This window comes from Podarcis liolepis, assembly GCF_965112155.1.
Source record: "Podarcis liolepis genome assembly, chromosome: 1".
Classification (NCBI taxonomy): domain Eukaryota; kingdom Metazoa; phylum Chordata; class Lepidosauria; order Squamata; family Lacertidae; genus Podarcis; species Podarcis liolepis.
Window position 1 is genome coordinate 84,469,571 of NC_139554.1, and position 27,498 is coordinate 84,497,068.

Here is a 27,498-nt window from a genome sequence, read left to right on the forward strand (position 1 = left end):
TTCACTAATGGCTCTGCGAATAAGGAATCAGTAAACACCCATCAAACATTTGGTTAATACTAAGAACTCCCATACAATTGGAGGACCATGCTGTGCGCAGCATGGCTTGCTTGTTTTGTTTTAAGGTGTATGTGTGCATGTGCAGCACGCTGAGGGAGAAATGCCAGGGCTCAGCAGAGAACCAGACTTCTACAAAGGCACACTAAATGGAGCTATCCTGGCTACTCCGCACAGATTGTCAGAACCAAAAGACAGAACAAGTTTTCAGTAAAACTTCTCTGGAAACTGGCAAAAGATCCAAGAAACATGGCTGTGCATTTATTTCTGTCCTAATCCGAAACCCCCAGGGTTCAGGCCCTTCTGAAAACCGAAGGAGGTACTGAGTACCAACAAGCCCTGCCTCATATAAATTATTACACGGTACTCATTATTAAGACCTGAAGCACAGTGATCCACAGAAGAATGGGGAATCCTGGCCCTCTGGATGTTCCCATCAACCAGCATAGTCAATGGTCAGAAATGATGGGAGTTGTTGTCCAACGACTTCTGGAGAGCCAGTTTCCCCACCCCAAGTCACTAGAGCCTCAAGACTCAAGCTTGACCATCAAAACATTGTCAAGTACGATATTCTCCAGCTTCTCATCGACTCCTGCAAATAATCATTTCCCACCATTATGTTAGCTCTGTAGGAAAAGTGCAACAGCAGGTCCCCAGTTCAGTCTGTGGACACTGCAGCTGGAGGGCTGATTCAATATGAAATTGTATGAAATGACAGGTGTGACCAGAAAGCATAGAGCAGGGGGAAGAGAACTTGCAGCTCTCCAAATGTTGTTGGTTATAACTCCCACCACTCCTAAATGGCCTCTGTCCTGTATACCTGAAGGAGCGTCTCCACCTCCATCGTTGTGCCCAGACACTGAGGTCCAGCACCGAGGGCCTTCTGGCAGTTCCCTCACTGCAAGAAGCCAAGTTACAGGGCAGGGAACCAGGCAGAGGGCCTTCTCGGTAGTGGCACCTGCCCTGTGGAACACCCTCCCACCAGATGTCAAAGAGAAAAACAACTTCCAAACTTTTAGAAGACATCTAAAGGCAGCCCTGTTTAGGGAAGCTTTTAATGTTTAATAGGTTATTGTATTTTAGTGTTTTGTTGGAAGCCCCCCAGAGTGGGCGGGGTATTATTATTATTATTATTATTATTATTATTATTATTATTATTATTATTATTATTATCCTGGCTTTCACCTATGCTGGCTGAGGCTGATGGGAGATGGAGTCTAAGGATACCTGAAGCCACAGGTTTCCTCAGCTCCAAAGCCTAGGATAGTAGACAAAAACTCCCCGCTTTCGGGAGCCCTGCTTGCTAAAGCTCATGAGATCTGCCACACTGCACTCCCTAAAAGGAAGGGCTTTCTGCAACCCAGTGAAGGAGATGGCGAAGCGCGATGCCGTAGAAAGAGAGGGCGGAGCTCTGAAGGCGCGGCACCGGCTCGCTTATTAAGCCAGCCGAGGACGCTCTAGCTCGTATGTCTTTAAATACTCTATGGTGACGCGGAAGTGAGTAAAAGATTCGGGAGCTTGTCTTGCGTCTATGGTCGGGACGCTGTGTAAGAAACCGGCCGTCGGCATTCCAGGTAAGGGAGTGTGTGTGTGTGTGTGCACGCGCGGGTGGGTGGGTGGGGGGGTTGTCTGGTACGAGAGGCTGCGTGGGCGTTGCTATGGTTACTGCCTTCCTTCCAGGCAGCCGCTCCCCTGTATCATGTGCCCGCTGCTTGCTTTGTCCTGCCCCATAGAGTAGTCTCTGGGGTTTGGAGACCAGCTTGGGGTAGGTCATCCCCCCCGCCGCCTCTCCTCTCTCCGGTGGGCTTCCGCGAAGGCCCCGGGACCGTCTGAGGCGGGGCGGCGTCGGCGGCGTCGTGTGGAATAAGGGCTGCCTCTTTCTGAAATAAGGGTAATTCCTGTCACTGTCACGTGCCTGTGTGCGAGCACCGTAGCTGCTGACTTTGCGAGGGTCTTGGTGTCCGCACTAGGTTGGCCCGAGAACTTGTGGCTCTAAAAAATCACAGTCCTGGGAGGTTAGTGTAAAAATCTCTATGCCCAGTGGGCTCAGACACTTTTTTGAGCAGGAATTCTGGCTGGCTGGTGAACTAGTGAGTTATTTACAGCACCTTGTTTTGAGATACTTGTAACTGTGATACGGGCTCTTGGGTTCCCAAGTGATGATTCTCACCTTTTTGTTTGCAGATGGCTCCTGGCACACCAAAGGAAATAATGCTCCAGAGCTTAGCCCATTTACTGCAAGAGTCTGGTGAGGTTCTGGTGCTTTGAAGCACCTCCACATTAAAGTGTGCTCTTGGCTTTGTTCTAGGTGGTAATATAATGGCCATACATTGGGGTCACAGCTACACCATAAAGCACATGACTTTCCTGCAAAGAATCTTTGGAACCGTAGTTTACACCTCACAGAGCTAGAATTTCCAGCTATGGTTCCCAGGATTCTTTGGAGAAAGCCATATGGTTTAAATGTACAGTGTGGGTGTGACTTTGGCTTTGAGGCCAGAGTTGGTGGTAATGACTGAATATAGGAACTACATGGGATGAACTGCAGTAGACATTGTTATCTTTTTTAAGGACTACAAAACAATATGCCACAGTTTTATTAACAGACATTATTCAGTAATGCCTAAGAGCCATTTCACATCTTGTTTGTCTGCATCAATTTACTCACAGTGCATGCTTATGGTGGGTAATGCAGCTAATCCAACTTCCTGTTGCATATATCAGGTTAAATGGGGGGCATTCATTGGCATGTGCTAATATTTTTAACATACGCAGTAAAGCACCATGTTAGTATCTTAAACATGTGTGCATAAAACACAGCATGTGTATGCAGTGAAAATGTAACATGCAAAATGGTGATTGATGTTGCCACTTTTATTTGGATAAATGCTGGATGTTCTTCAACCTGTATTCACTGAGGGAAGTTCTTCAGAGAAATCATGCTTCCATTCTTGTGGTTGGTTATAAGGTTATTACTCTAGTAGGGCAGGGTTCCAGCCTGTCCTAAGACTCTTGTCCAAGTAAAGGAAGTTGGTTGTAATTCCAATCTAGGAACCAGCTCTTTATTGATGTCCTTTCTTTTTATTGTTCAGAGATTTTATTATTCAGAGATTTGCAAGTCATTGAGGCGTGGGTGGAGTAGCCTAGGAGAGTAGTCTAGGAAGCCCTTCATATTGTTCCACTGAACTGGAATTTTCTGTCTGTGTGGGAGATAGTGATGGTTCAGGAAAGTCAAGAATGTCCAGTACTTAAAGATTATGCGATGAGCACAGAACTAAGACTGCTGCATCAGAAATACCTATACTGTAACGTGTAGTACTTCATTCACATTCAGTAGGTGTGACAAGGCTGTGGAGTTATGGTGGCACACGTAGAATAAGGGGGCTGGAGCAAATTGCCTATGAGGAAAGGTTATAACATTTGGGGCTTTTTAGTTTAGAAAAAAAAGGCAAGTTGGGGCGGACACAATAGAGATGTACAAAATTATGCTTGGTGTAGACAGACATTTGCCTCTCTTGTAATACTGGAACTCGGGGTCATCCAGGTAAACTGAACAGTGGAAGACTCAGGGCTGCATCAACAAGGTATTGCTTCACATGGTTAAACTACAGAATTTGCTGCCACATACAGGCAGACCTCTAAATTCCAGTCATTGTAGTCTTCCTGTAGGTGTCTCATTGACCACTATAGAAAATAGGACTCTGGATTACATCGGCCTTTGGTCTGATTTAGCAGGGCTCTTATGTTCTTATGAACCTTTCTTTGTGTGGTTTGTGATGGTAGGGAGTACATATGGATTTATTAATGCTAATTATTCTTTTTCTTCAGGACACTTGATTCTGGATGGTACTAGCACCTTGACCTTATTCACCTCCACACTGCAGATTCTCACACAGATCTTTGAGCAGCACCTATTACCACGAAACCAGAACCATGGCTTCATTGCACTCTCGTCACACCCTGCTGAAACATCTGCCATCCTTCAAGCCCAGTTTCTCTTTGATGTCTTGCAAAAGACACTCTCTCTGAAGGTACGTGCCAAAGTAGGAGTCTGTGAGCAGTGGGTCTATGCTTCTTGCCTTATCTTGCAGTGAGGATACTGGTGTTGATGTAGCTATATTTCTCACTTTTTTATACAGATGATAGTTTTGAAAATTATTTTAGTTGTATTTTATTTCATCAGTCACATTGGGAGGACTTACTCTGAAAGGTAGCAGAAAAGTATTAGAAATAAAAATAAATTAATTAAATATGATTATAAGGCATTATTTTTTAAAATGCACTGTCCTTGGCCTGAGTTGGACCATTGGTCCATGTAGCCCAGTATTGACTGGCACCAGCTCCCCAAGAGCTCCAGAAAGCATGGTGTCTCAGATGCTTTTAAGTGGAGATGCCCAGGATCACACCTGCACCTTAGTACAGTGGTACCTCGGGTTACAGACGCTTCAGGTTACAGACACTTCATGTTACAGACTCATCTAACCCAGAAATAGTACCTTGGGTTAAGAACTTTGCTTCAGGATGAGGACAGAAATTGTGCGATGGCAGCACGGCAGCAGCGGGAGGCCCCATTAGCCAAAGTGGTACCTCAGGTTAAGAACAGTTTCAGGTTAAGAACGGACCTCCAGAACGAATTAAGTTCTTAACCCGAGGTACCACTGTACATGCAACACATTAGTTTGACTGCTGACCTATGGCCCCTCCCTACTACTCTGCTGAACCCCCAATGCTGTTAATGTTTTACATGACTCCTTGGTCAGTCTGCCTTAATTGGGAAACTTGCTTTTTCTCAATTGATGCCAAACCCAGTTGAGTTACGGCTTAGTTCCTTACTAAATTGGCATTCTTACCTCTTTAGGATACAGACAGCCATGTGATTTGGTACAGAAGCAGCACATACTTTCAGTGTCCTCCAGCATTTTGTGTCTGACGGTGTGCTTAATAAGTTTTGCATGATTCAGGACAGCTCTGATAAAAAAAATATTATATATTGCCTCCAGATGAGTTTGTTTAACCAACCAGAACAAAAAGTATGGAAGATGCTGATATTCCCATTTTTTTAAAATCACATAATGTCTTTGAGTGTTCTCTACTTTTTGTCTGGAGATTAGGGTGTAGGCAACAGCAGAATGAGCCAGGACTGACTGGCATAAGGCTGAGGGGGTGGTGGAAGATTGGAAAAGGAACTAGCTTCCTCTTGGCTGTAAACGTATATTTGTGCCGTCTGTTCAAGCAGACAAAAAACAGATTGATGGAGTTGGGATGAACTGTGGTTGCTGTTCAAGAATGCTCAGTAATTTAGTCTTAAAATAACTGAGGAGATACGTAGTGGTAGAGGTAAGGCAATATGAAAAGTAATCTAGCTGATAAACTGAAGTTAAAGCGTGGAGACAGGAAGTCTTCAGCTGATCTGCATTACAAATTTCAGGTCTGTTTGCATCAATTATTTAAGTAGGAATATTTGTATCCATTTCCTGAACTTGTAGATTTATTCTGATGGTGCAGTCTAGGATATTCCTGTTCCCCTCCTTTCTCCTTATTCACAGGGGTTAGTGGCAGAGCAGAGAGAAAGGACAAAACCTTTGTATACTCCTTGTTCACTGATAGAATATGTGGCACTCTGAAGGGCAAAGACTTGGAAGGAGGCAGGAAGTCTGAAAACAGTTCAACCAAACTTGGTACCACCTACATCCCTTCAGTGTAGTGCTCTCTCTTTGTGTGTGTGTGTGTGTGTGTGTGAGAGAGAGAGAGAGAGAGAGAGAGAGAGAGAGAGAGAGATAGTACTAACTTTTCTATATAATCACTCAGTATGCACACCAGTTTATATATATATATTTATTTTATTTAGTTAATTTACAGAATTATCTAAGCAGTTTATAAATCCCTACAGAAAGGAATCTATGTAAGAAATACAATACAAATTGCATATATTCCTCCTCCTAATCATCAATTTCACATCGTAAGTAACATAAAATTAAATCTCTCTCTAAACAATGTATATAAGGTATAACATCTAAGAATCACAAAAATCAATTGTGTACAAAACATCAAAATATATAAATATACATCAAAATGAAACATAATTAAAATAGATCATTGAAATGTCATAAATATTATTTAAAAAACGCATAATGTAATAGTTAACAAGTGATACCTGCAGCAGGAAAGAAGGGCAAAGGATGTGGTAGAGTCAGATTTGTGTCAATGATAGATGCTAATAAGAATCTGTTTGGTGCTGTGTAGAATCTTCCTGTGAAATAAGATTTGTATCACTTAATAACCAACTTCATTAGTTTGTGACTTTTACCCTTCAAGGTGAGTTGTGTATATTGGGTTTTATCTCTCGGGTCATTGTTCAGGTTGTTTCCATTGGGTATGTTTGCTCTGCTGGTCATGAGGTTTTTAGCCAGAGCAGCAATGACACACAGATACGGATTGAAATGTGCTTGCCACTTTCGTTATCTATGCTGCGGGCCTCTGGTGTTTGCATGAGTTAGTGCAATAAATTAAATCTCTTCACCCGAATGGATATTTTGTGTTGAAGTTTGGAAAATCCGAGTTTCAGATTAACCTTTTAAATGAAAAGGGATATGAGAGTTCTTTAAAGCATCTACATGGAAGCTGCTGGTGCAGTCTCATTCCCAACAGATGCTCTGTGAGGACACATGAAGCCTGTATGTATTGAGCAGGGTCTTAGATTTGTGCTTGTTGGTAGGATGTTACTCAAGCCAACAAGAAGGGTCAGTGATGTCTGTCAGATACAGAATTGCCATTGGGAGCCATGGGCAGTATCCAACGAACACACCTTGTCAGTGCCAGGATTTCCACTTGCACAACAGGACTCTTCCCCCCTCGCCACATCCGCTCCAGAGGATAGGGGAAAGCCTCAGAACAGAGGTATGGGCTGCATATTGGGAAAGGAGGGGTCCTGTTGTGCAAGTGAAAATCCTTGCAGTGATGGGAGACTTACGTAGCCCTATGCACTGGATACAACCACAGATCTGTTATTTGTATCTGAAGCCCTCGTGACAGCCTATCATCACTACAGTATCTGATCTGCATGCCTTTTCCTCCTCCCTAATCTAGTGTAAACTCTGACGTTTGTAATTACCCAACACTGCCAGATAGCATATTTTGATTATTATGCTGTATAGGTCCATCCTTATGTGTGACCCATAGGGCCCTTTGTGTTGAGAAACTTTAAATCAACTTAGTATTTAAAGTTGGTTTTCTGCTTCACTTTGTTCCTTGCACAGCATGCACTGTCATTTGTTTGACTTCAGAGTGACTTTGAACCTCTCTAGTTTCTGCCTTGTGGCTGTTGTTGCTGGTTAGATTCTCACTATCTTCGCACATGCTACTATGATGTGATCTACTAGTGCAATAGCCTGCTTTGTTCTATTTTTAATGTGGGCTTTGGTTAGCAATCTGGGCAAAAGGCCCACATCCTTAGCTGATACCAATTCTTGAATTTCACTGTTATATTGGATTAGATTGCAGTTGCATTTGGTTTAATAATAGTGCTTCTACAGTGAAGGGAATAGTAGCGGGTTACTTTGGGGCAGGATGAGGAACAGGGAGATTGCTGTTGGCGAGACCATGTGGGAGAATCAGTTGTCATTTACTCTGACCATGCTGATAAGATTGTGTGTTTTATTTTTTCAATCCTTTTCCTTCAGGGAGCTCAGAGCGCAACATATGGTTCCTTACCCCCATTTTATTGTTACATCCACTCTGGGTGATAGTTATGCAGAGACATTAGAGATCCATGATCACATCTGTTGTCTTGATTTTTTTTCTTTTTGTACAAAGCAGCTGCTGGGAGATACCCACCCACCTTGCTTCTGTTTGATTCTAATAGGCAAATAATGACTTTTGGAGGAAATTTTAATTGGGAAAGGTTACCCTATTCCCTCAGCACTGAGGTCCCAATCTTCTACAGTTGTTTTTAACAAAAAGTTTTAAGAGATGTACCATCTGATTGCAGCTCTCTGGCATATAGTCCAGTTTGGCCCTTAGTGAGCCACATAGCTCAGCAGGGACTCAAAACTAGGCCTCCCTGTTCCAAGTCAGACACTTCATCTATTATATTGCACTGTTGCCAGGATGATTCTGATCCTCCTGTTAAATTCGGTTAACTGAATTGTGGGTGGCAGTAGGAAGAGACAGGTGCATCCATCAAGCTTCTGGGACACCACTCCTGGAACTCCTTCTGAAGCAGCAATTGCTAGCAAGCAAAGCCCTGCAACAAGGAGTAGGGAGGGCATGGGGAGGGCTTTGTGCTGGTGTGTGTTGGGGAATAGTTGTTAGCACACATCTTCTGCTAGGTGCACTTTTCTGTTTGGAGAATCCAGGAGGAAATGTAGATGAATGCTAACTTTCCACTTCTTTCTTGTCTCCCTGGATATACTTCTTTAGTATATAAAGGAAATAAAGAAATAATTAATAAAAGGCGGGGTATAAATCTAAACATAAAACACAATGCTCCTTAAAACCATTGTTCCTGAGCTTCAGATATCCAAGGCTTGTCGTTTGAGAGTTGGTGTCTATGGTTTGAATAAGTGTGAATCTAGAGCACCAGCAGCCAATATAGTGTCCTGCAGATGCTGTGGATAACAGCCCCCATTAGCTCCAGCCAGCATGGTCTGTGGTTGTCAAGGGTGACAGGAGTTGTACTCTATCATATCTGGAGGGTATCAAGATTGGTTATGCTACAACATCTGATGGGCACCACATTTAGCTATCACCGATCTAGAGTGTCACGAAAGTATAGAACTAGTCTGGTTTATGTTCTATTGCTTTCCTAAGCACTGTTCTCTGTGAGATAGCCTAATCTCTAAGACAAAAGCAATCTCCTTACAAGACTTGCTTTCTCATGCCCTTAAATTGCATGTGGCATGCTGTCAGGCTGTGGCTACTCAGTATCTGAACTTTGGTAGTTTTTTGTGTTGGGTGCAAAGTTATGTATATAATAGAACATGTTACCCTGGTGCCTGTTCACAGCTTCATTTGCCACTTTTGTAGAGCATGGGGATTAACTTCAGAGATGTTATATTCTGAAGTTGTGGATTGGGCATCATGAATCTTGGGGTGTGGGATGGGTGCTCCATACTGCAGGGACACGGGTGGCGCTGTGGTCTAAACCACTGAGCCTCTTGGGCTTGTTGATTGGAAGGTTGGCGGTTCCAATCCGCAGGACGGGGTGAGCTCCCGTTGCTCTGTCCCAGCTTCTGCCAACCTAGCAGTTTGAAAGCATACTAGTGCAAGTAGATAAACAGGTACCACTGCAACAGGAAGGTAAAGTGTTTCTGTGCGCTCTGGTTTCTGTCACGGTGTTACGTTGCACCAGAAGCGGTTTAGTCATGCTGGCTACATGACTCGGAAAGCTGTCTGTGGACAAATGCTGGCTCCCTTGGCCTGAAAAGCGAGATGAGTGCTGCACCCAATAGTCGCCTTTGACTGGACTTACTGTCCAGGGGTCCTTTACCTTTTACCATACTGTGGGGTGGGGCAATGGACTTGTAGAGGTGACTCCTGTTGCTAGTGGGTGACTCCTTTCTTCATTATCACTCTCCCCCACTCCTTCTGCTTTAGCTTGTTCATGTTCCTGATTATGCCCTGCCAATTGATGTGAAGATTTTCCCCTTCAAGTCTTTGCGACGTTTAGAGGTGAGTCCCAGATGCTGAGGTGAGGAGCCTCTGGAATAGGGGCTAGATGGTAGCTTGGTCTATTTCTGGTGGCTACTTGGGGTGAGAAGCTGTGCTGTCCATAGCATGCACAGAATGGTGGGTGGGACTAGAGTGGGAGTTCCATAGTTTCTCACGGTAGCCAAGCAATTTTATTTTCCTGCACTTTGGACTAAAGTAAGACTTTCTAAATTCAGAATCAAAATATTTGATTTGGAGAAATGGCCTTTATAGGAATCAAGACTGAATTTAGCCATGCTGTTACATGGAGGCGAGGGAAGTCTTTGGTTAAGGAAAGGAATGCACGGGATACTGTCTCAAGGGGAAAATAATGAGGGCCTAAAAGTATGTGTGCCCTTTTCTGTAGAAGAGCCCTTAGGCCTATGTGACTTTTTATGTGCTTTGCCCTCTTCTTTTCTCATCTCCTGACTCCCGGCTTTCTCCCTTGCCTTAGCTGAAGTGTGTTCCTTTGCACTATCTGCGGGGCCTGCGGTGTGTCTATTCTCAGTTGGAGGCTTTAACCTGTTCCAAATGTGTGAACTCTCTGAAGGTGAGTGAAGATGCCTAACTTGATTGCTTTCTACTTCAGGAGGGAAGGTGCTAGAGCTGTTTTCAAGAGAGGCTGTCACAGATTCACACTGTGCATGCTGCTCAGTTGCATGAATGTGCTCCCAAAGATTTTTATGTCCCCTCTACCACTGAAAACTATATGCTGTGTTAAATCTCAGGTCAGGAGTGATTTAACTAAAACTAGTACCTCAAAATTTCCTGTGGAGTATGCTAGCCAGGTAGAGTTGCCAGCTGGCTTGCTCTTGAGCCTTTGTTTTATGTGCAGGAATTAGCTTGTGAAGCTGTTCACAGCATTGAGGGGGACTTACACATCTGTTAGTTGCTGTAGCTCAAACTGCTATTCTAGACCTTGCTCCAGACCTTGTTCACAAGATGGTAGGCAAGATGCAAAGACAGCTCCTTCTTCCTTGTCAACTTGTGTTTTATCCTGCAGGAGATCATCTCTGCATGTGGAGGGGACCTCAGTTCTGCCCTTCCATGGCTAGAACTACAGACTGTCAACTTCAGCTATAACTCCATTGTAGCCTTGGATGATTCACTGGTATGCTGGAGAACTGAGAATTGGGGGAGATGTAGTAGGTGATGAGAATGGCATTTTACTTAATGGAATACTGAGACAGAGGGTAATTGTACAATTGTTTTCTGGCAGCTTGGGTTTCTCATTCTCACAGTCCTCTTGTTAGTGTTAGACCTTCTGAGTAGGTCAGGTAGGACTTGGGCTTTTGGATGGCTGTGCCATAACTGGCCACCTAGTCTTGAGGCTGCTTGCTCTATGGGGTTGACTCAGTTGCCATCACTAACCTCTTATCCCTTCTTTCTTGTTTCTGATAAGCAATTGTTGAATGCCCTGAAAGCTCTGGATCTCAGTCATAATCTCATCCAGGACTGTGAGCGCTACCTGACAGTAAGTATCTGGCAGAAGGCTCAATACCACTCTTTTGAAATCCATTATGAGCAGTTAGCAACTACATCCTTTCTTCTTCCTTCATTGCTGGGTTGACTCTTTTCAAGCCTTGGTAACATATATTGGAGAACTGTGGATGTGGTAGAAAGGGGAAGGGGGATTTCCTACTTTGTGTTTAACAAAACCACATACTTGAGTAGCACCCCCCCCACCTTGAAGTCAAACATTCTTGTGAGCCTGAGAGGAGACTTCACCTTCCAGTGTGTTGTATAGTTAAATGTGAGGGTGCTTTATTTATACTATATAATTCTTCTTACAGTAGAAATCTTGGACCCTGTGCACTCATTCCACCACCCCTGGCTTTTTTCTTTTGCTTTTTTCATACTATTAGTCTTTCAGGGGCTGTTTATGTGGCAGAGCCTTCCCCTCTGCCAGGGCTGGAATAGATGCCTTCTAGTTCCCAAGTGTTCTTTCCATGATTGATTTTGTTGAAGTCTGGATCCTGCCTTCCCACTAGAAACTGAAGGCGGCTTCAGCATAAAAATGCAAATGGTATACAAACTAAATTAGCAATTAACAGCAAGTGCTTCTCAAATGGGTAGCTGTGTCTGTGTTGGGAGAACTGCCAGTCCTCCTTGGGTGCTGGCTTCCTCCTCCTACTGTGATGCTGCTGCCTCTCCTACCCCCCAAGTGCCACATGTGGCTGTCTGAGCAAGAGCAGAGTTGAGATCATGTGCAGCCATGGCAGATTTCCTGAACAGTTTTAAGTGAAAGAAGCCCTCTGCCAAGAACTCTAATCTTTGTGCTGTCATGAGCCTGAGTGTGTTGGGTTCTGCTCTTTTGATCTGCCATGTGTACCTTACGTTAACAATATGTTCTCGGGGCTGGGGGTTCACTTTGAAGGTTGTTCAGTGTAGCAGGGAGGATGTGAACATGGATGAGCAATGTGGAGAACTGCCTTGTTTTCTTTACAGGTGCTGACAGAGCTGGAATATTTAAATGTGGCTTATAACCTCTTGCCCAAGATGCCTGAACTTGGGCTACACAGCCAGGCTAAACTGGTGACCTTGATCCTGCGGTACAACCAGCTTGATAGCATTAATGGTAAGACTGTTGTAGAGCTGCTGATATGAGGGGTAGCCTAGAAACTAGGTCATGCCGCATTGTACCAGACTGAAGAAAGGAGGCCCACAGGGTGGCGCAGTATTGGGGAGAAGGATTCTCTTCCGACATTACTCTACTTCCTTTTCCATAGGTGTGGAAAAGCTTCCCAGCCTTCAGCATTTGGACATTGCCTATAACCTGCTGCTGGAACACACTGCCTTGGCACCACTGTCATTGCTGCACAACCTGAGAAGAGTGAGCAATCAACCTGATTGGTTATTTATTGCATTTATACCCTAACTTTCCACCAAGGAACTCAAGGCAATGCACGTGTTTCTCCCCTTCCCCATTTCATCCTCAGAGCATTGTGAGGTAGGCTAGGCTGACTGTGGGTGACTGGCCCAAAGTCATTCAATGAGCTTCATGGCTTATTATTATTATTATTTTGCAAAAATTTTATTGGCTTAGGGGGGATTTGGATCCTGGTGTCTCAGGCCTCCCCCAACGCTATAACTACTGCACTTCACTGGTTCTGATTGGTGGTCAGTTTATTAGTGTCTGTTTAGTGGTTTGGGCATTTGAGTAACACAACATTATAAGACTGTATTTTGTTTGAGGAAGGAGGCCTTGTTATTTAAGGGTAGTAGACAGTAGATGCCTTTGACACTCCTAACATATCTCTCCAACTTACAATGGATTCCCTATCTTGTAGGGAGGAAATTGTTCTGAATACCCATGTGGTATAATGGTTAGGGTACAGGACTAAGAAAACTTGAGTACAAATTCTAGTGAACTCTTCAGGGCTAAGCAATCTCAGGCCATTTCCCATCTCTTGGCTTCACCTACCTCCATAGGGTTGTTTTATAAGATAAAAGAGGTCAAGGAACTCCTTGAAGGAAGCTGGAAAGTAGAATTCAAATTTTCCTAGCAAGAGTTCAGGGAAAAGGCAGTGAGGTACATGGGCATAGCCTGGGGGCAGCTGCCCCCCATCAAGTAAATAAATAATAAATACTTAACTAACTGAGGTTCTGCCCCCTTAAATCCTGGCTACATCCATAGTGAGGTAGACAAAGTTCTGGCAATTAGTAGTGTTGTTTTGTTAAATGAAACATACCTGTTCTTTCCCCCCCACCCCACTCCTCACAGCTACACCTGGAGGGGAATCCTTTAGGGTTCCATCAGAACCACCGGCCTGCTACCATAAGTCACTTGTCTCCTAGAGCTATCTCCAGCAGTGTGAGTATATGTGGTCATCCCAGCTCAGATGTAAAGATTGCATAGCATGGAAGGCACTTTCCTGTGGTCTACTCTATTTAAATACTTTTGTATGGGAAGCAAACCCTGTGTGTGTTTACACACTAGTAAGTAAACTGTGTACCAAAAAAGGTTGCTCCCCACTTTTTGCCAAAATGTTCTTCTCCATCTGTGAACTGAAGTTGGGGTCTGTAGCTCCAGAAATCCTTGTTGGCTACTCTGGCTACTCAGTCCCATATAAAAGGATGCAGGACTTGCATTTCCACCACAGGGAGGCAGCATAAGAGGTGTCAATCACTTGGGCCTGTTGTACAAAGAGAAGACATCTCCTGCTCTCCAACTAGGGGTAATGTTGATTTAGCAATTTGCTGAGCCCAGAAGCTCAGTTTTCTGTTCCTGACTTCACACGCTCTATTGGTAAAGATACCTGGAATGAGCCTGAGAATTCCATGTCCATCTGCAGCAAACATGGGAATTTTTTTAGCTGGGGCAATTAGAATAAGATCTACCATCTGACTAACCTGTTTAATGCCTGGTAAAGAAAGCCCATTCGTTCATATGTTTTATTTGTGTTGAAGGACAGTTTTTAACTCTTTCCATTGTTTAATTGTAATTCTTTGAAGGTATTTTGTATAGCCAACCATCTAGCTATATCTGTATTTTATGTGGCTCCTTTGCTATGGCATGTCCATTTGTAGGAAAGGGCTTTTCTGATTTCTTGGTTATGTGAGTGACTAGGAAATGGGGTTATTGGTGTCTTAACTGCCATGTTTTGTTCTAATACCAGTTCCTTCTTGATGAAGAGCCATTGTCTGCTTTTGACCTGAGGGTGAGTAGGGTATACAAGTATTACTTTTCTAGGTGTTGTGGTGGAATGAAGAGGGGGTGGGGTGCAGAACTTCTTGCTGCTGGAAACTGTCTCATCCTCTGTGTGATCTAGAATATCTTGATCCTTCAGAATAATGGGAAGCCAATAATGGTATTGTTGGCTCAGATGCTATTGCTTATCCAGAAGCCTCTCTCCTGAAGGATGTATCGTCATTTAAGGCTACTGAAACAGCACAGGCTAGCCACTTCTCAAAGAGGAGGGTAGAGGGTGAAAGAAGAGAGAGGTCTTCAAACCTGCCTTTCTTATTTCTCTTGGGTTCATTCTGTCTCTTTCAGCACCTCTCAAAGCTGGATCAGGCTGCTGTCCAATCACTCTGCACCTCAGTCTCAGAGAGAGCCCCGACAGACCGCAGTGCCCTGGAAAGTTCATGTGCTGCAGACCAAAGTGACAGCCAGTCCCCTGCAGAGAGCAGACCACCCCTATTACCCCCTCGGAAGAGAAATAAGGTGTTCTTGCTGCTTGGAGTGTTCAGGAATTGTGGGAGGAGAGGAGAGAGGAGACTGTTCATCTACTGGTGGTTTGTGTACCATGTGATCACTCACATTAACTTGTTCAGGAGGAGTTGCAGGAACATAAACAATAGCAATGCTTTGGATGTGGTTTACCATTATGAGAATGAGGCTAGCCTAGGGTTTGAATGCCCTCCCACTCCTCTTCCAGTGCAGCCACACAAAGGTAATAAGCTTCTGCTTCCATTCTTAGATTAACTGCAGTTCAGTGTGTCATTCATTCCCTAAACTATGGATAACCTTAACTATGACTATTGAAAACAAGCCAGCTTCATTAACCATGGTTTGTGGTTGGCTTGTTTCCACTGGCTATAGTTTAGATTAAACGTGGATTGTCCAGGTTTAGATGATGCAGCATTATTGATCCAAAATGGAACTCATGACCATGCCAGAGGAGGAGGTAGTGCAGCAGCTTGCAGAGGGAGGCTAGGTTCATCCTTGTAACAATAAACTATATTTTAGCACAGGGATGAGGAAACCTGTAGCCCTATACATGCTGTTGGACTCCTACAGCTATCATCACGGACCATTGGCCATACAGACAGGGGCTGATTCCAACATTTGGAGAACTGCAGGCTCCCCATCCTTCACCCTTGTCTGAACCAGTCCAGCATGGAAGATCATCTCAAATATCCATCTACAGTGCTCCTCAAACTTCAGTTTCCATCTGTTGTTAGACTACAACTCCTACAACTCACATCATCACAAGCTAGCAGCACCCAGTGGTCAGAGATGATGGGAGTTGTAGTCCAACAATAGCTGAAGACTCAAGTTTGAGAAACGCTGATCTAGTAACTTTGTGCAGCATCCCAAGCTCTCTTTTTTGGCGTTGTTTGAAAGGTGGTGGAAATGGGGGGATAGTTGCCAAGAAAACACTTTAAGGTTTTCAGCAAAAACACATTTAATTAGACACTTCTAAAAAAGCCTTCTTTCCAAAGGTGTGAAGCAATTAATGATAATATTAAGGTATTGTAATGCTACCATTAAGGAATGTGAGAGAGCCATTTCCAGCCTAAACTTAACAGCTTATCTCTCCTTCAGGGGCAAGTGAAAGTGCGCAGGGCCAGCATTTCAGAGCCCAGCGATACTGAACATGAGTACAGAAGCCTGCCCGTCTCGGCAGGTGAGGCACACGGCAATGGGGCTATGACCAGGGGCTGGGTGTGTGCAAGACACCGTTGCAAACTTGGGGGGCTGTCTGTCATCTCACAGGTATAGTTCGGCAGCACCAGGCAGAGATGGAGCGCATGGACAGTTTCCGGGATCGCTTTGGTACCCGCTGGCTCCAGTACAGGCGACACCTGGAAGCAGATGGACAGGCAGCAACCATCACCCCTTCTGGCAGCCCCACAGTAGAATATCTGGGCAGCTCAGGCGAGGCTTCCCAACAATGCAAGAACTCCGTGGAGGAGCAAAAAGTTCCTGAGGCCACAGAGGAAAAGGAACCCGAGCTGCCTATGCCTGAAATCCTGGCAGAAGGCCCCCAGGCAGTAGTGGAAGCTGAGAAGATGCCAGTTAAAGAAGATAAACGCCAGGAAGAAAAACCAGAAGGTAAATGCTTCTGCTCTTAGATCACTGTCCACTTCCATAGGAAGGTGAGAGGCAGTGGGCATTTGGGCTGGCATACGGTTAGTGCTGAAATCTCAAAAGATGCCACCACGGTGAAAGACATCTATAGTATTTATATTTTCTTTTTCCCCTCCTGTCTGACTTCTGTCATGCCTTATAGCCTTTGCCTGTGTCTTTGCCTGCATTCTATCCCTGGCTAAAGCATTTCGTTCTGCAAGGCCTTAAGCTGCGAATATGCCCACATGTAGTCCTTTTCCTGTTGGAACAGGGGACTCAGTGAACCCTCCAGTACAGGGAAGGAGAATTGGAGCTGGCCAATGTGGGCCAGATCTTGATCTCCCCCACTGCCTGTGGGCCAAATTGGATAGGTAGGAGGAGCCATTCACCTGTCCATTGCCTACAAGCCCCTTTTGTGTCTTTACCTGCCCCATATCTGACATAATATAGGACAGTGGCTTCAATAAAACTGTCTTATGGGGAGACCTGCTGGGCCTAATTAGGCCTATGGGACGGAAGTTGGCCTCCCCCATTCTAGAACCTGTTCATATGCAGCTTACTGAATGGCCTTGGACTCTGCATAGGTGTGAGTAGAGCACAGTGCATGATAATGTTTCATGCAGAGTCCGTCCGTCCATAAATAAATAAATAAAATAAAATAAATCTGTCTCAATGTGCAGAGGCCCTGCCTGGGCCCCCTTAATCAATACTAAATGTGCTCAGTCCTAGCTTCTGTTACAACCCTAATCTGTGGTGGCAGAATTTGTAATGTTGCCAAAAAACCTAAAATTAAAAACCAATTGAATGACCAGAAAACATGCAAGTTTGTCTTGCCTTAAAATCTGGGTATTGTGGTACTGTATTTGTGGTGTGGATACACATTGACAAGTACACTTTGTTCATATCAACAGTGGGGAACATGTGACCTTGCAGATGCTGTTGGCCTCCAACTGACTGTTGACCATGCTGGCTGAGGCTGATGGGTGCTGGAGGCCAACAATATCTGGAGGGCCACAAGTTTCCCCACCCCAATTTAAGTAAAGGATTCTTCTTCCTAGAAAGTGCAAAAAGGTAATGCCATTCTAAGCTAGCAAGCCCTTGGCATGTTACTGATGGAAAAAGGAGATCCCAAATTGCTTGGGCTTGACCTTTATTTATCTTCTGGGTAACTTTTATGGTGCAAACCCTTTCTTTCTCTGTGAGGCTGAATCTCCCCACCCATCCACCCACCGCTGCCGAGAAATAACACCTTGAATTGGGGTGCTTGTTAATACAACTCTGTGTTTACTTTCTGCCACTGAATACCAACCAGATGCCATATCTGTGATCTTTCATAAGGGGAATACTTCCTGTTCAGTGTTGACAAATCTCGTCATACCATACAGAAATTGGGAATCCTGGCTCCCTCTGTGTGCCTGACAGTAAGACACATAGCATTCCTTTTTCAAAAGGAGTTCAGAGTGACATTAAGTCCTCCTGGACTGAGAGGTATCATTGGCTGAGAATGATGGGCATGTGAAAGCCCACGGACCCAGGATTTCAAGCTAGGTATATGATGTCCCAGTTCCAGCCCTAGGGCAGACTGCATTATGTGACAAGATTCTTCCAAGAAAATTACTTTGCTTGCATCATGCGGTGCCCTTAATTTCATACCTGCTTTAGTTAAAGCATTGCCATAACTTGTCTCTTGCTTTCAGTGGGCTTTGCAACCCTGCAGTTTCCATAGGGAGTCTTTGAATATGTGGGGATTTGCAGACTTTCATTGTTCCTGGGACTCTGGATGCTGAAATAGGTAGAGACTAATGTTCTCATTTATTTTTGCAGTGGAGCTCTATCAGCCTGTGCTGGTAAGCCAGATAGAAGATGGTTGTGACCCAGAACCAGACTGGATCTTTTTGCGGATCACTTCCCGACACATAATGGAGGTGGAGCTGAGAAAAGGCAAGGTTTTGCGCAAACTGGAGCTGAAAAGCCTTCGGAAAATAGAAACCTCAGAGATGCAGTGGAGAAGGATGGTGAGTTCCAGTTGCTTTTGTGGGGGACAGGGTTTCCAGTAAACTGACCACCATGAACTCCAGTATAGCATTGTCTAATGATTGTGTGCAAGTATTGGCTGGCTCTTTCCAATGAGCTTTCCTTCCGGCAGTGCACAGGTATATTAGATTATTTTGGGTGGGACATACGGTGTAGATTAGGCTGGGCAGATCTACCAAGTAAGTGAGAATTCTTGTCAAAAGGAAACGTAGTACAGTAGATTATTTTTTTCCCCTGAAACAGAGTTGCTTACTCTAGTCCATACTTTCTGCTTCAAATCCACTACTACTGCTACTACAAAGCACATGATCACATTACCACTGGGTGAGTGGTAGCTGGTGCTGGCACCATTTTGCACAGTTTCTGTTCAGTTTTCTTCTTATTTCCCAACAACTTAATGAACGACAGTGTCAGCCTTGTTTTTAAGCATCCAAGGTTTTGTGGTAGCTTGAGCCTGCTTGGTTGCCTTCTGATGATACAGAAATCGGAGCACCAATACCTGGTAGTGTATGTAGAGAGGGCACCTCAACAGTACGTGGAGGAGAAAGTTCTCTTTTGCCCAATATGTAGCTAATCTCACTGAGAGGAGAAAACCACCCTATTCACTGGGCATTGCACTGGGATATAAATATCCAGGAGAGCCTTGTGGTGGGCTCTAGCCATGTCTCCCACCCCACTGTGTATTTGGGGTCTGCTCTGTCAGTTTCTTCAAAGGAGGCATTCTGGGGTATAGTGGGTTCCTTATATTCACTTCACTACAGCTGTTTTACATTCCATAATTGGTTTCAGCCATGCAAGCATAGTCTGACATTGGTTGCAGAAGTCAGGGTCTTGATAAACCTTCCTCCTCCCCATCTGGAGCAAACAAGTTGCTAGTCATTCTAGGTGTGAAGATGAGCTTGGAAATATGTGGGCGATGTTTGCTGAAATCTCAGAACATAAGAACAGCCTGCTGGTTCAGGCCCATGGCCCATGTAGTTCAGCGTCCTTTTCTCACAGTGACCAACCAGAGGCCTGTGGGAAACTAGTGAGCAGAAGAGGAGCATAAGATCTCTCTCCTCTCCTGTGGTTTCCATCAACTGGTATTCCGAAGCATTTCTGCCTCCCAATTGTGGAGGTAGATCATAGTCATGACGACGACGACTACTACTACTACTACTACTACTAATAATAATAATAATAATAATTTTTTATTTATACCCTGCCCTCCCCAGCCAAGACTGGGCTCAGGGTGGCTAACAACCAATAATAAAACAAGTTGATTAAAATACAAATAAAATAAAATAAAATAAATAGTAGCAGGTGAGCAGTTCAGTGTCCTCTGTAGCTCTTCCTTGTCTCTCTCCCCCCCACCCCAATGGCTAACAGAACAGGGGGGTGCAAATTATTGGGTTACCTTGCCAGAGAGGTTTTCGAGGAACTCCTAATGCAGAGACACACAACCTGTGCTAGGATCAGCAAGTGGCTGCAGTTGCCGGTTGGTCCAAGTTAAAGGGACTGGGCAAAGCGGTCTCCATTGCAGTGTGCCTGTGAAGAGAGTGTGAGCAGGGCAGGTTTCTTTTCATTGGGGAAGTTTGTTCTGACCAGAAACCTCCCTCTTCCTGGCAGGACCTGGAGCGGGTGTTTCCTGTTCTCACACTGCACTTCAGCTACATCCGCAAGGACCGCCGGAAGCGCCAATACGTAGTGTTGGATGACCACCCTGAGCGGTGTGTGCAGGTAGGTGAGGAGGTGCTTGGTACACAGCTCAGATTGGAGTGGAAGGGGAGGGTGCCCCTGCAGAACCTTAGCTTCCCAAATTTAGAGGGGGGATGTTGTCTCTGAGGTGGGGCCAGCTTGACTCCTAAGGACACAAGAGCAGCCCTGTCTGAACAGGTCAATGGTCCCATCTAGTCTACCATTCTGTTTCCCTCAGTCGCCACTAGATGAGTGTGGGAAACCCAAATGCAGGGCATGGAAGTTGATGATCATTTCCTGCTCCCCAGGTACTGGCATTCTGTGACATTCGGCTTCCAAACCTTGAGTTTCAAAATGCTGCCAAGATTAATAGCCACTTGAGTTGGACAAATTCAGGGACGAAAGGTCTAATCCCCTTTTAAAGTTATCTGAGCCACCGCATCTTGTGGCAACAAATTCTATAAATTTTGTATTTCACCTTATCTGTCCTAAATCAGTTGCTAGTCAGCTTGGAGAGAAGTGCAGTGCTTCCTCCGGTGTTCCTGGCCTCCCACCCTCTCTGCCCAAGGCTAAGAAAGGTACTAGTTGTGATATTCACTCTGGTGTAAAGGGAGGCAGTGGTATCTCAGCTGCCCTCGCATTCTTCTGCAGCTGTTCTGCCCACTTCTTGCTTTTTCCTTTTTTTAAAGGACTTGCTCCGGCTGCTGGGACCCACCCTGGAGGAAAACCAGAAGAAGGCCGAGGGAAGTTCAAAGCTCCAGTGTCTAAAATGCAAACAGGAATTTGTTGGATTCTTGTCATTTGGACGGCAGAATCCAGGCTCCACTATAGACACTTCAGCTTTCTCTGAACAAGGTATGGGATGAACAGGTTATCCCTATTTGCAAAATGGGGGTCATACCTACTGGGTTGTGCTAAAGCCCTATAAGTTCAAAGCACTCATTGGAATGTGAAAACACTGTGGTTGACCACTTATAATCTGATTTGTTCTCCCTTGAAGAAGAGAGATCTAAAATGGATTAGTAGGCTGGGCTCTCTTTGGGACTTAGTCGTCACATCACTTTGTGAACCTGTGTCTAGGGGATTTGGAGCCTTTGAATGAGTAAATTGGCTACTGCAGCTACTTTGCCTTCTTCCTAGATCTGTTTAGTCCTCTGCTACATCTGCATGTTTCTATGGTAGGACTTTTGCTGCCCAGCTGTTAATTTCTCTATAATGCTATGAATTATATTGATATTTTTTTCTGATTAGCTTTCCATCTTTGTGAGAGTGTTGTGTTATTTAATCATAAGTCATTGTCTTAGCTATTTGGATGAATTCCTTTGGGGTGGGGGAGTGCATTGACATAGTATTCAACTTTTGCTTTTCTTAATTTTTTTAAGGTTGATTATGAGAGATGAATACAGTGCTTTGCTGCATAATTAGCCAGCAAAACCAGAGCATCAAGGGATGTACATGGAAACTCCCTTAAGGAGAAGGCAGGACGGCACGGGACTCACATGTTAGACTTTGGGTCCCCAAGAGTAGAGCCTGGTGCTTGATTAGTTTGCAACTAGGACTGTGGCTGCCAGACGAGGTTCTGCTATGTTGTTCTTCTTCCTCTTCAGGTGCCACTGCTCTCAGTGAGCCCACCATCTGCCCCAGCTGCTCCAGCGACCATGTGGTCATCCTGCCCTGCGAGGGGCGTTCCAGCACTCCATTGCTTCCTGGGGAAAGCCAGCAGGAGGCCGAGTCGGGAAAGTTCTACACTGGCGAAGAGACTACCTCTGAAACGGGAACCGGCTCCAGTCCCCGGATCCAAGAGCTAAGCAGTGACCAAGGCAGCGCTGCCCATTCTAGCTCCCGCAGTTCGGAAGGGGCGGACGGCAGTGGCAGCAAGAGTGGCTTGAGCTCCAGGGGCCGCTACTCCTTCCTCAGCCAAACGGATACCAATGGCGGGGGCCTGTTGGGGAGCTATCAGTATGGCCCTTCCCGTGGGCCCACCCCTCCCCAGCTCTCCCTGAGCATGGAGCAGGAGGAACACTGGAATCTGAGTCCCCGTGAGTGCTGGCAACCTGGTAGGGGTGGGTCTGCAAGGTCAAGGGGAGCGCTGAATTCTGCACAGTTAGAGGGGGTATACTAAAAGAAATGTCATCCTCTGCCCTAAGACTCAGTATTAACCTTAGTTAATATCTTTGAAACTGCCTTAACTCCTGCCACTGCCCAGGCTGGTATTCCTATAAATAGAATTGTGTTTTTTTTCCTGCAGAAGTGAAGCAGGAGCTCCATCTGCTGATTGTTAAGAGCACTATGTGGCTATTTATTTGAATTGTTTCGTTTTCAGCTGCAATTTTGAATGCAGCCAAGAGGCGGTGACTTGCTAATGTCTGTGTAAATGTCTGCTAAAGGTTTGGTGGTGGCTGCATTTAGATTGGTAGTGCCAAAGTAAGGCGACAGCAGGCAGATTGCTTTAATTCAGGCCTGCCTAAGTGGAGTGGCTGGGGATGGAGCTCTTTAGGGGGGTGTTACCAACAACCTCCATTGTTGCCAGCTTACTCCCATCTCTGCGTAGGAGCATCTGTGACCCTGAAGTTACCTGTCATAGAGTTGGAAGGGGTCCCTAGGGTCATCTAGTCCAACCCCCTGCAATGCAGGAATCTCAACTAAAGCATCCTTGACAGAGGGCCATCCAACCTCTGCTTATAAACCTCCAAGGAAGGAGAGTCCACCACCTCTCATAGCAGTCTGTTCCACTGTTCTTCTTTAGTTAGTCTTCTTTAGTTAGTTTAGTTAGTTCTTCTTTAGTTCTACTGTTCTTCTTTAGTTAGAATCTCCTTTATTGTAACTTGAATCCATCCCCTCCAGCGCTGGAGAAAACAAGCTTGCTCCATCTTCCATGTGACAGCCCGTTCGATATTTGGATATCATATCTCAGTATGGCCAATGGTCAGAGGTTGTGCTCCCAACAGCACAGGTTTCCCACCCTGGTTCTAATCTGTGCCTTTTCCCTACTTCAACTTCTATTAGATAATATTATCTGGGTGAGTGGACATATATTCTGGGAAAGCTACATGGCACAGAAGGGGAATTCTGCATAGATCTGGTACTTTGAAGCCCATTAGCAACCTTCGGAATGTGGTCCACATTTCCATTGATCTATCTAGCTTGGGACCTAGTCAGATGATAAGCATACTCTAGCAGAGGGAGGCTTGCCTTCAAAAGAGGTGGGCCTAACAATCTCTATTTTGATGGATTCTAAACTCTGTGACCAATTCAGGTATGGCCTTGTAACTGAAATAAACCCAGTCTGGATGCAGTAATAGCTCTAGTTTGATACAGGCACCCATGACTACCTGGCTGCAAAGTTAAAATGCTGCCGTTGACTGCTCAACCCCACTTTTTCTTCTTTTTAAAAACTCTGTTGCTCCCTCAGCCACCCACAGTACTATGGACATGCAGGACTTCTCCTCTGTGGATCATCGGCTCAAGCTTTATTTGGACATGGAGGTCTTTGACAGGGCAGAGGAGTTCAAGTGCTTTCTGAAGGTAAGAAAGGCAGCTCTCCACAATACTGACCATTTAAGGTGGGTGGGAACACATCTGGATTTAACTTAGGCATTGACAGTCATGTAGGTTGGTGTTTTTTCCTGAGGCTCATAAGACCCTGCCTTCTGCCATTTTTGTTCTAGGTGGCTGTTGTGAAGAATGGCCGACCTGGGGAATTCTTGGCCCTCCTGGTGGCTTCAGACACCCATTTCCACGTGCTGGAGATTACAGGACGGATTAGGTGAGAAGGGCTATTCTTGGAGCAGTTCTCATTTGTGTTCCGTTTCCTGTCTTGACATCCACTTGATATGGCTAGAGCAAAGAGAACCTTCCCGAATAAAGAAAGACCTCTATTAAAATCATATAACGCCTTCAACCTATGTTACCCGGCATTGTCTACTACCCTAACTAGTAAATAGGTGTTTGAGGTCCCCGGCAGAGGGCTTCCCCCATCACCTGCTTCCTGAAAACCTTTAGCTAGAGATTCCTGGGATTTAACCTGGGATATTCGTTCACACAAAACATGTGCTCCTCTCCTGAGCTCTGTGCTCCTGACTGAGAAAACTCTTATCCCTTCTTGGTGTTTGTCTCTGCCAAAAAAACAACCCTCCTTGAGCTTGCTGGGTAAGGTGGGCCCTACCTTGCATTGACTTGACACATTTGGTTCTTCTGCACCAGGGGACAGCCGTCTGCTTGGCTGAAGAAAGGGGACAGTCACTGCCTGTCTGACCTGTCTTGCCTGGAGGTGGGGCTGTGCCATCAAAGCTTGCATATGGAGTTTGCGAATCCCTGCGCCTCCTATAACCTGCTGCTTCGCAACCAGAGTCACTGCAGAAGATTTCTCCAGTGCCTGACATGTAAGAGGGTGTATGGGGCTGTGTGTGCATTTGTGCAAGCTTCCCTGATCTTGCCTCTGTGCTGACAGGGAATAAAAGTAACCAGAATAATGGTGGCTTGTGTGACAATCCCAAACAAGTGCTGTGGTCAGTGCAGTTCTGCTAAGCCTGTTGACTAGAGGCTAATGCAGTGTGGTACAATAGAATTCCTCTTATTTTTGGTTTGGCTTAACTGCCTTGTAGCCTTTGCTCAGATGGTCTTAGGGAGCCAACTCTAGCTACTTGACTCCTCCCTGCTTGCTGCTGTGTGAGCTTTGGTTTCCCACCCACCCACCCAAGCCCTATGTGAAGGAGGGCTCTCTTCTCTGACGCAGCAAAATTTAGTCTTGAGAATTGGCCCTTGCTGGCTTAGATCTTTTACCTGGAAATTTACCTTGAAACCGCCCAAGTATCACAATTGCATCATAACTTCCCTCAATATCCTCTCCAGATCTCAAAGAGGAATTGCCGGCCAAAATCAGGAGGAAAATCCCAGACGTTACTGTGGAGGAAATGAATCCGCAGCATCCATTGTGGTAAGATGCCTATTGCCATAGTACAGTGTAAATGAGGTTTTAGCCTACAGGTGGTGCTGTCGTGACAAGGACACAAAGTGGGAAGTTGTAAGTTATGCAGGCGAGGAATAGTGGTTGGCTAGGATAGGAGCAACAACGGAAAGTGAATTTGGTGGAGGACTTGCCTCAGTCATGTTGTGTCTGTGTTGTAGGCCATTGATTGAAAAGGACCTAGCAAAAGAAGCTGCACGTGGCTTGGCCAGACCCTTCTTCTACCTGTTGGCATACCTCATTCAAGGTATGGATGTGCTGTTCCTGGAGTCATTTTCAGCCTCAACAAGACCCTTGTGTGGCTTGATATAATTCTGTTGCATAAGCCGACTGTCCAACCTCTTTTTCCCCAGGGGCTTCTGCCTTTCCTGTGACTGTTCTCAGCACCCATAAACATATATTCCTAGTGGAAGAAGATCACCAGTGGCAAAACATCCCACCCTCTGCTGCCTCAGACACTGGCGCTGAGAAGCAGGCAAAGAAGTGCTCCCGGCTGAAAGGGAGTGAACCAATCAGCAGCATCTGTGGTGTTATACTTTACCGTTTCTCCCCTTGTGACATGAAGCTGCAACTTTACGATGAGGTACAGGTCACAGCATCAGCACTTCTTTCCGGGATACTAAAATGCTTGTATGGAAGGGGGTAAATGCTTCCTTTGGAAAGGTGAGCATTATTGCAGGACTGCTCTCTTGCTCGTAGCTAAATCTACTGGTTCCTTGCAAAAGCAGGTGACCATCTCTGGTCTGAGTAAGGAAGGGCAATTCTGCTTGGTCAAGAGGTGTAACTCAGACCTAGCAAGCAGAATTCAGTCCAGGGGCTTACTGCTGGGTATGCCCATTCCCTGATCATCTGAACTGCGCCTTCTTCCTCTGCAGGTCCTGAAGGTGGAGAGCACTTGGCATTTGCGAACAGAATGTCCAGACTTGCTGGCTGATCTGGTAGAATGGCTGCGTGTGCCCTGGGAAGAGATGTTCTCCATTGCTCTCCAGAAGACTGTTCTTGAGGTGTTGGACTGAACCAAAAAAGCTCTGACTAATATGTTTCTGTCCCTGTCGGATTGGAAGGACAAGTTCTTTTTTGAGCCACTTCCTAGAATGTGGTGAATGACACCATTTTGAACTTCGCGGCTGTTGCAAATCGCAGCGGCATCTGGGAACTGTAACTGGAAAGCTTGCATCTGTCTTCTGTTTTGACAGTACAGGATCCTGGCCATTTGCAAGACCTCTTGGTGGCTGTGTAGGTCACTTCCTGCAGGGCCAAGAGGTGAGCCAGCCGCAGTCTGACCACATATTACTTCCTGTTAGACTGGAAGAAGCTTCAGGGTGGCCCCAAAGCCAGGACTAAGCTTTCCACAGCAGTTCCATGTGCACTCGTCACTTTCTCTTGGGTAGCAGCTACTGGAGATCCTAACTCTCCTGGATTCTACACAAAACTGGACAGTTCTGATCCAGGTAGCGGCCTGGCACTCTCACTGCGGATCTTGGGAAATTGTCTGACCTTCTTTGCTTAACTGTGTAGGCCTCACTTTCCAGACTGGCCAGGTGCATATGCTGCAAATCTGTCCCTGTGCTGGTCGAACATTCCTAAGGGTTGCCTTAGCTATGGGCACAAGGATATGCGAACTCTCTTCTACACTTTGTGGATGTGGAGATATTTGGGCACTCAGGGTATGACACACTGCAAGCTACTGTCTTCCCTGGGACAATTTTAACTGTGAAACTTTTATTTTTTGGTGTTTAATAATAAAATGATTTTTAACTTCTTTTGGTTCCCCCTTGCTGAGATGATGCAAATTCCTAACTGGCTTCGATTTTGCAAGTAACTGATGCTGCTGTTCTTCTGAGAGTTGCCCTGCACAGGAAAATACGGAGTTTTAAGATGGGCTGTGGCTTCACAGTCTAACAGGGGTTCTCAAACTTGGCTCTCCACTTTTGCTGGAATAAAAATCCCATCATCCCTGACCAGTGTTCAAAACTCCCAGACTTTTAGGTGCATTTTGCAACAGGGAATTTCATTAGTGCGAGCAGTTTGAGCTCTGGGTGCAGTACTGTGCCTAAGATTTCAGATTAAAACTGCAGAGTGTAAAGAAAGGAAGACCTTTTTCTGCCTCTCCACTACCAGCTATTCTCTGAAGACTGGAGAAGAGACCCTCCCTCTTAAGAATATTAGGGGGGTGGGCCAGGGAAGGACTAGACCATGTTGAAAACGAAGATAATATTTTAGCTGCAGTTCATTTATTTTCAGCTTTGTATTCTTGTTATAAAAAAGCACATCTAGACAT

The 27,498-nt window shown here is 45.3% G+C and overlaps 1 protein-coding gene across 3 annotated transcripts; it reads left to right on the forward strand.

Annotated features, from left to right (window-relative positions):
• The first annotated feature begins 1,476 nt into the window (after positions 1-1,476).
• Positions 1,477-26,979, forward strand: STK11IP (serine/threonine kinase 11 interacting protein). 3 transcript variants are annotated; one of them, XM_083512688.1, is made up of 25 exons: positions 1,477-1,631; positions 2,242-2,305; positions 3,886-4,088; positions 9,652-9,726; positions 10,199-10,294; positions 10,748-10,855; positions 11,147-11,218; positions 12,193-12,322; positions 12,474-12,577; positions 13,469-13,558; positions 14,364-14,405; positions 14,741-14,911; positions 16,016-16,097; positions 16,187-16,525; positions 18,365-18,555; positions 20,183-20,293; positions 20,941-21,106; positions 21,859-22,290; positions 23,664-23,776; positions 23,920-24,017; positions 24,455-24,633; positions 25,103-25,187; positions 25,379-25,464; positions 25,571-25,800; positions 26,093-26,979. In XM_083512688.1, exons 2-25 carry the CDS (start codon positions 2,242-2,244, stop codon positions 26,231-26,233), a joined length of 3,408 nt encoding a protein of 1,135 aa, XP_083368814.1. In that variant the 5' UTR covers positions 1,477-1,631; the 3' UTR covers positions 26,234-26,979. The 3 variants fall into 3 exon arrangements, with proteins under 3 accessions (XP_083368814.1, XP_083368815.1, XP_083368816.1); XM_083512689.1 differs by lacking the exon at positions 1,477-1,631 and adding an exon at positions 1,642-1,822; XM_083512690.1 differs by lacking the exon at positions 1,477-1,631 and adding an exon at positions 1,924-1,948.
• The last annotated feature ends 519 nt before the right edge of the window (positions 26,980-27,498 follow it).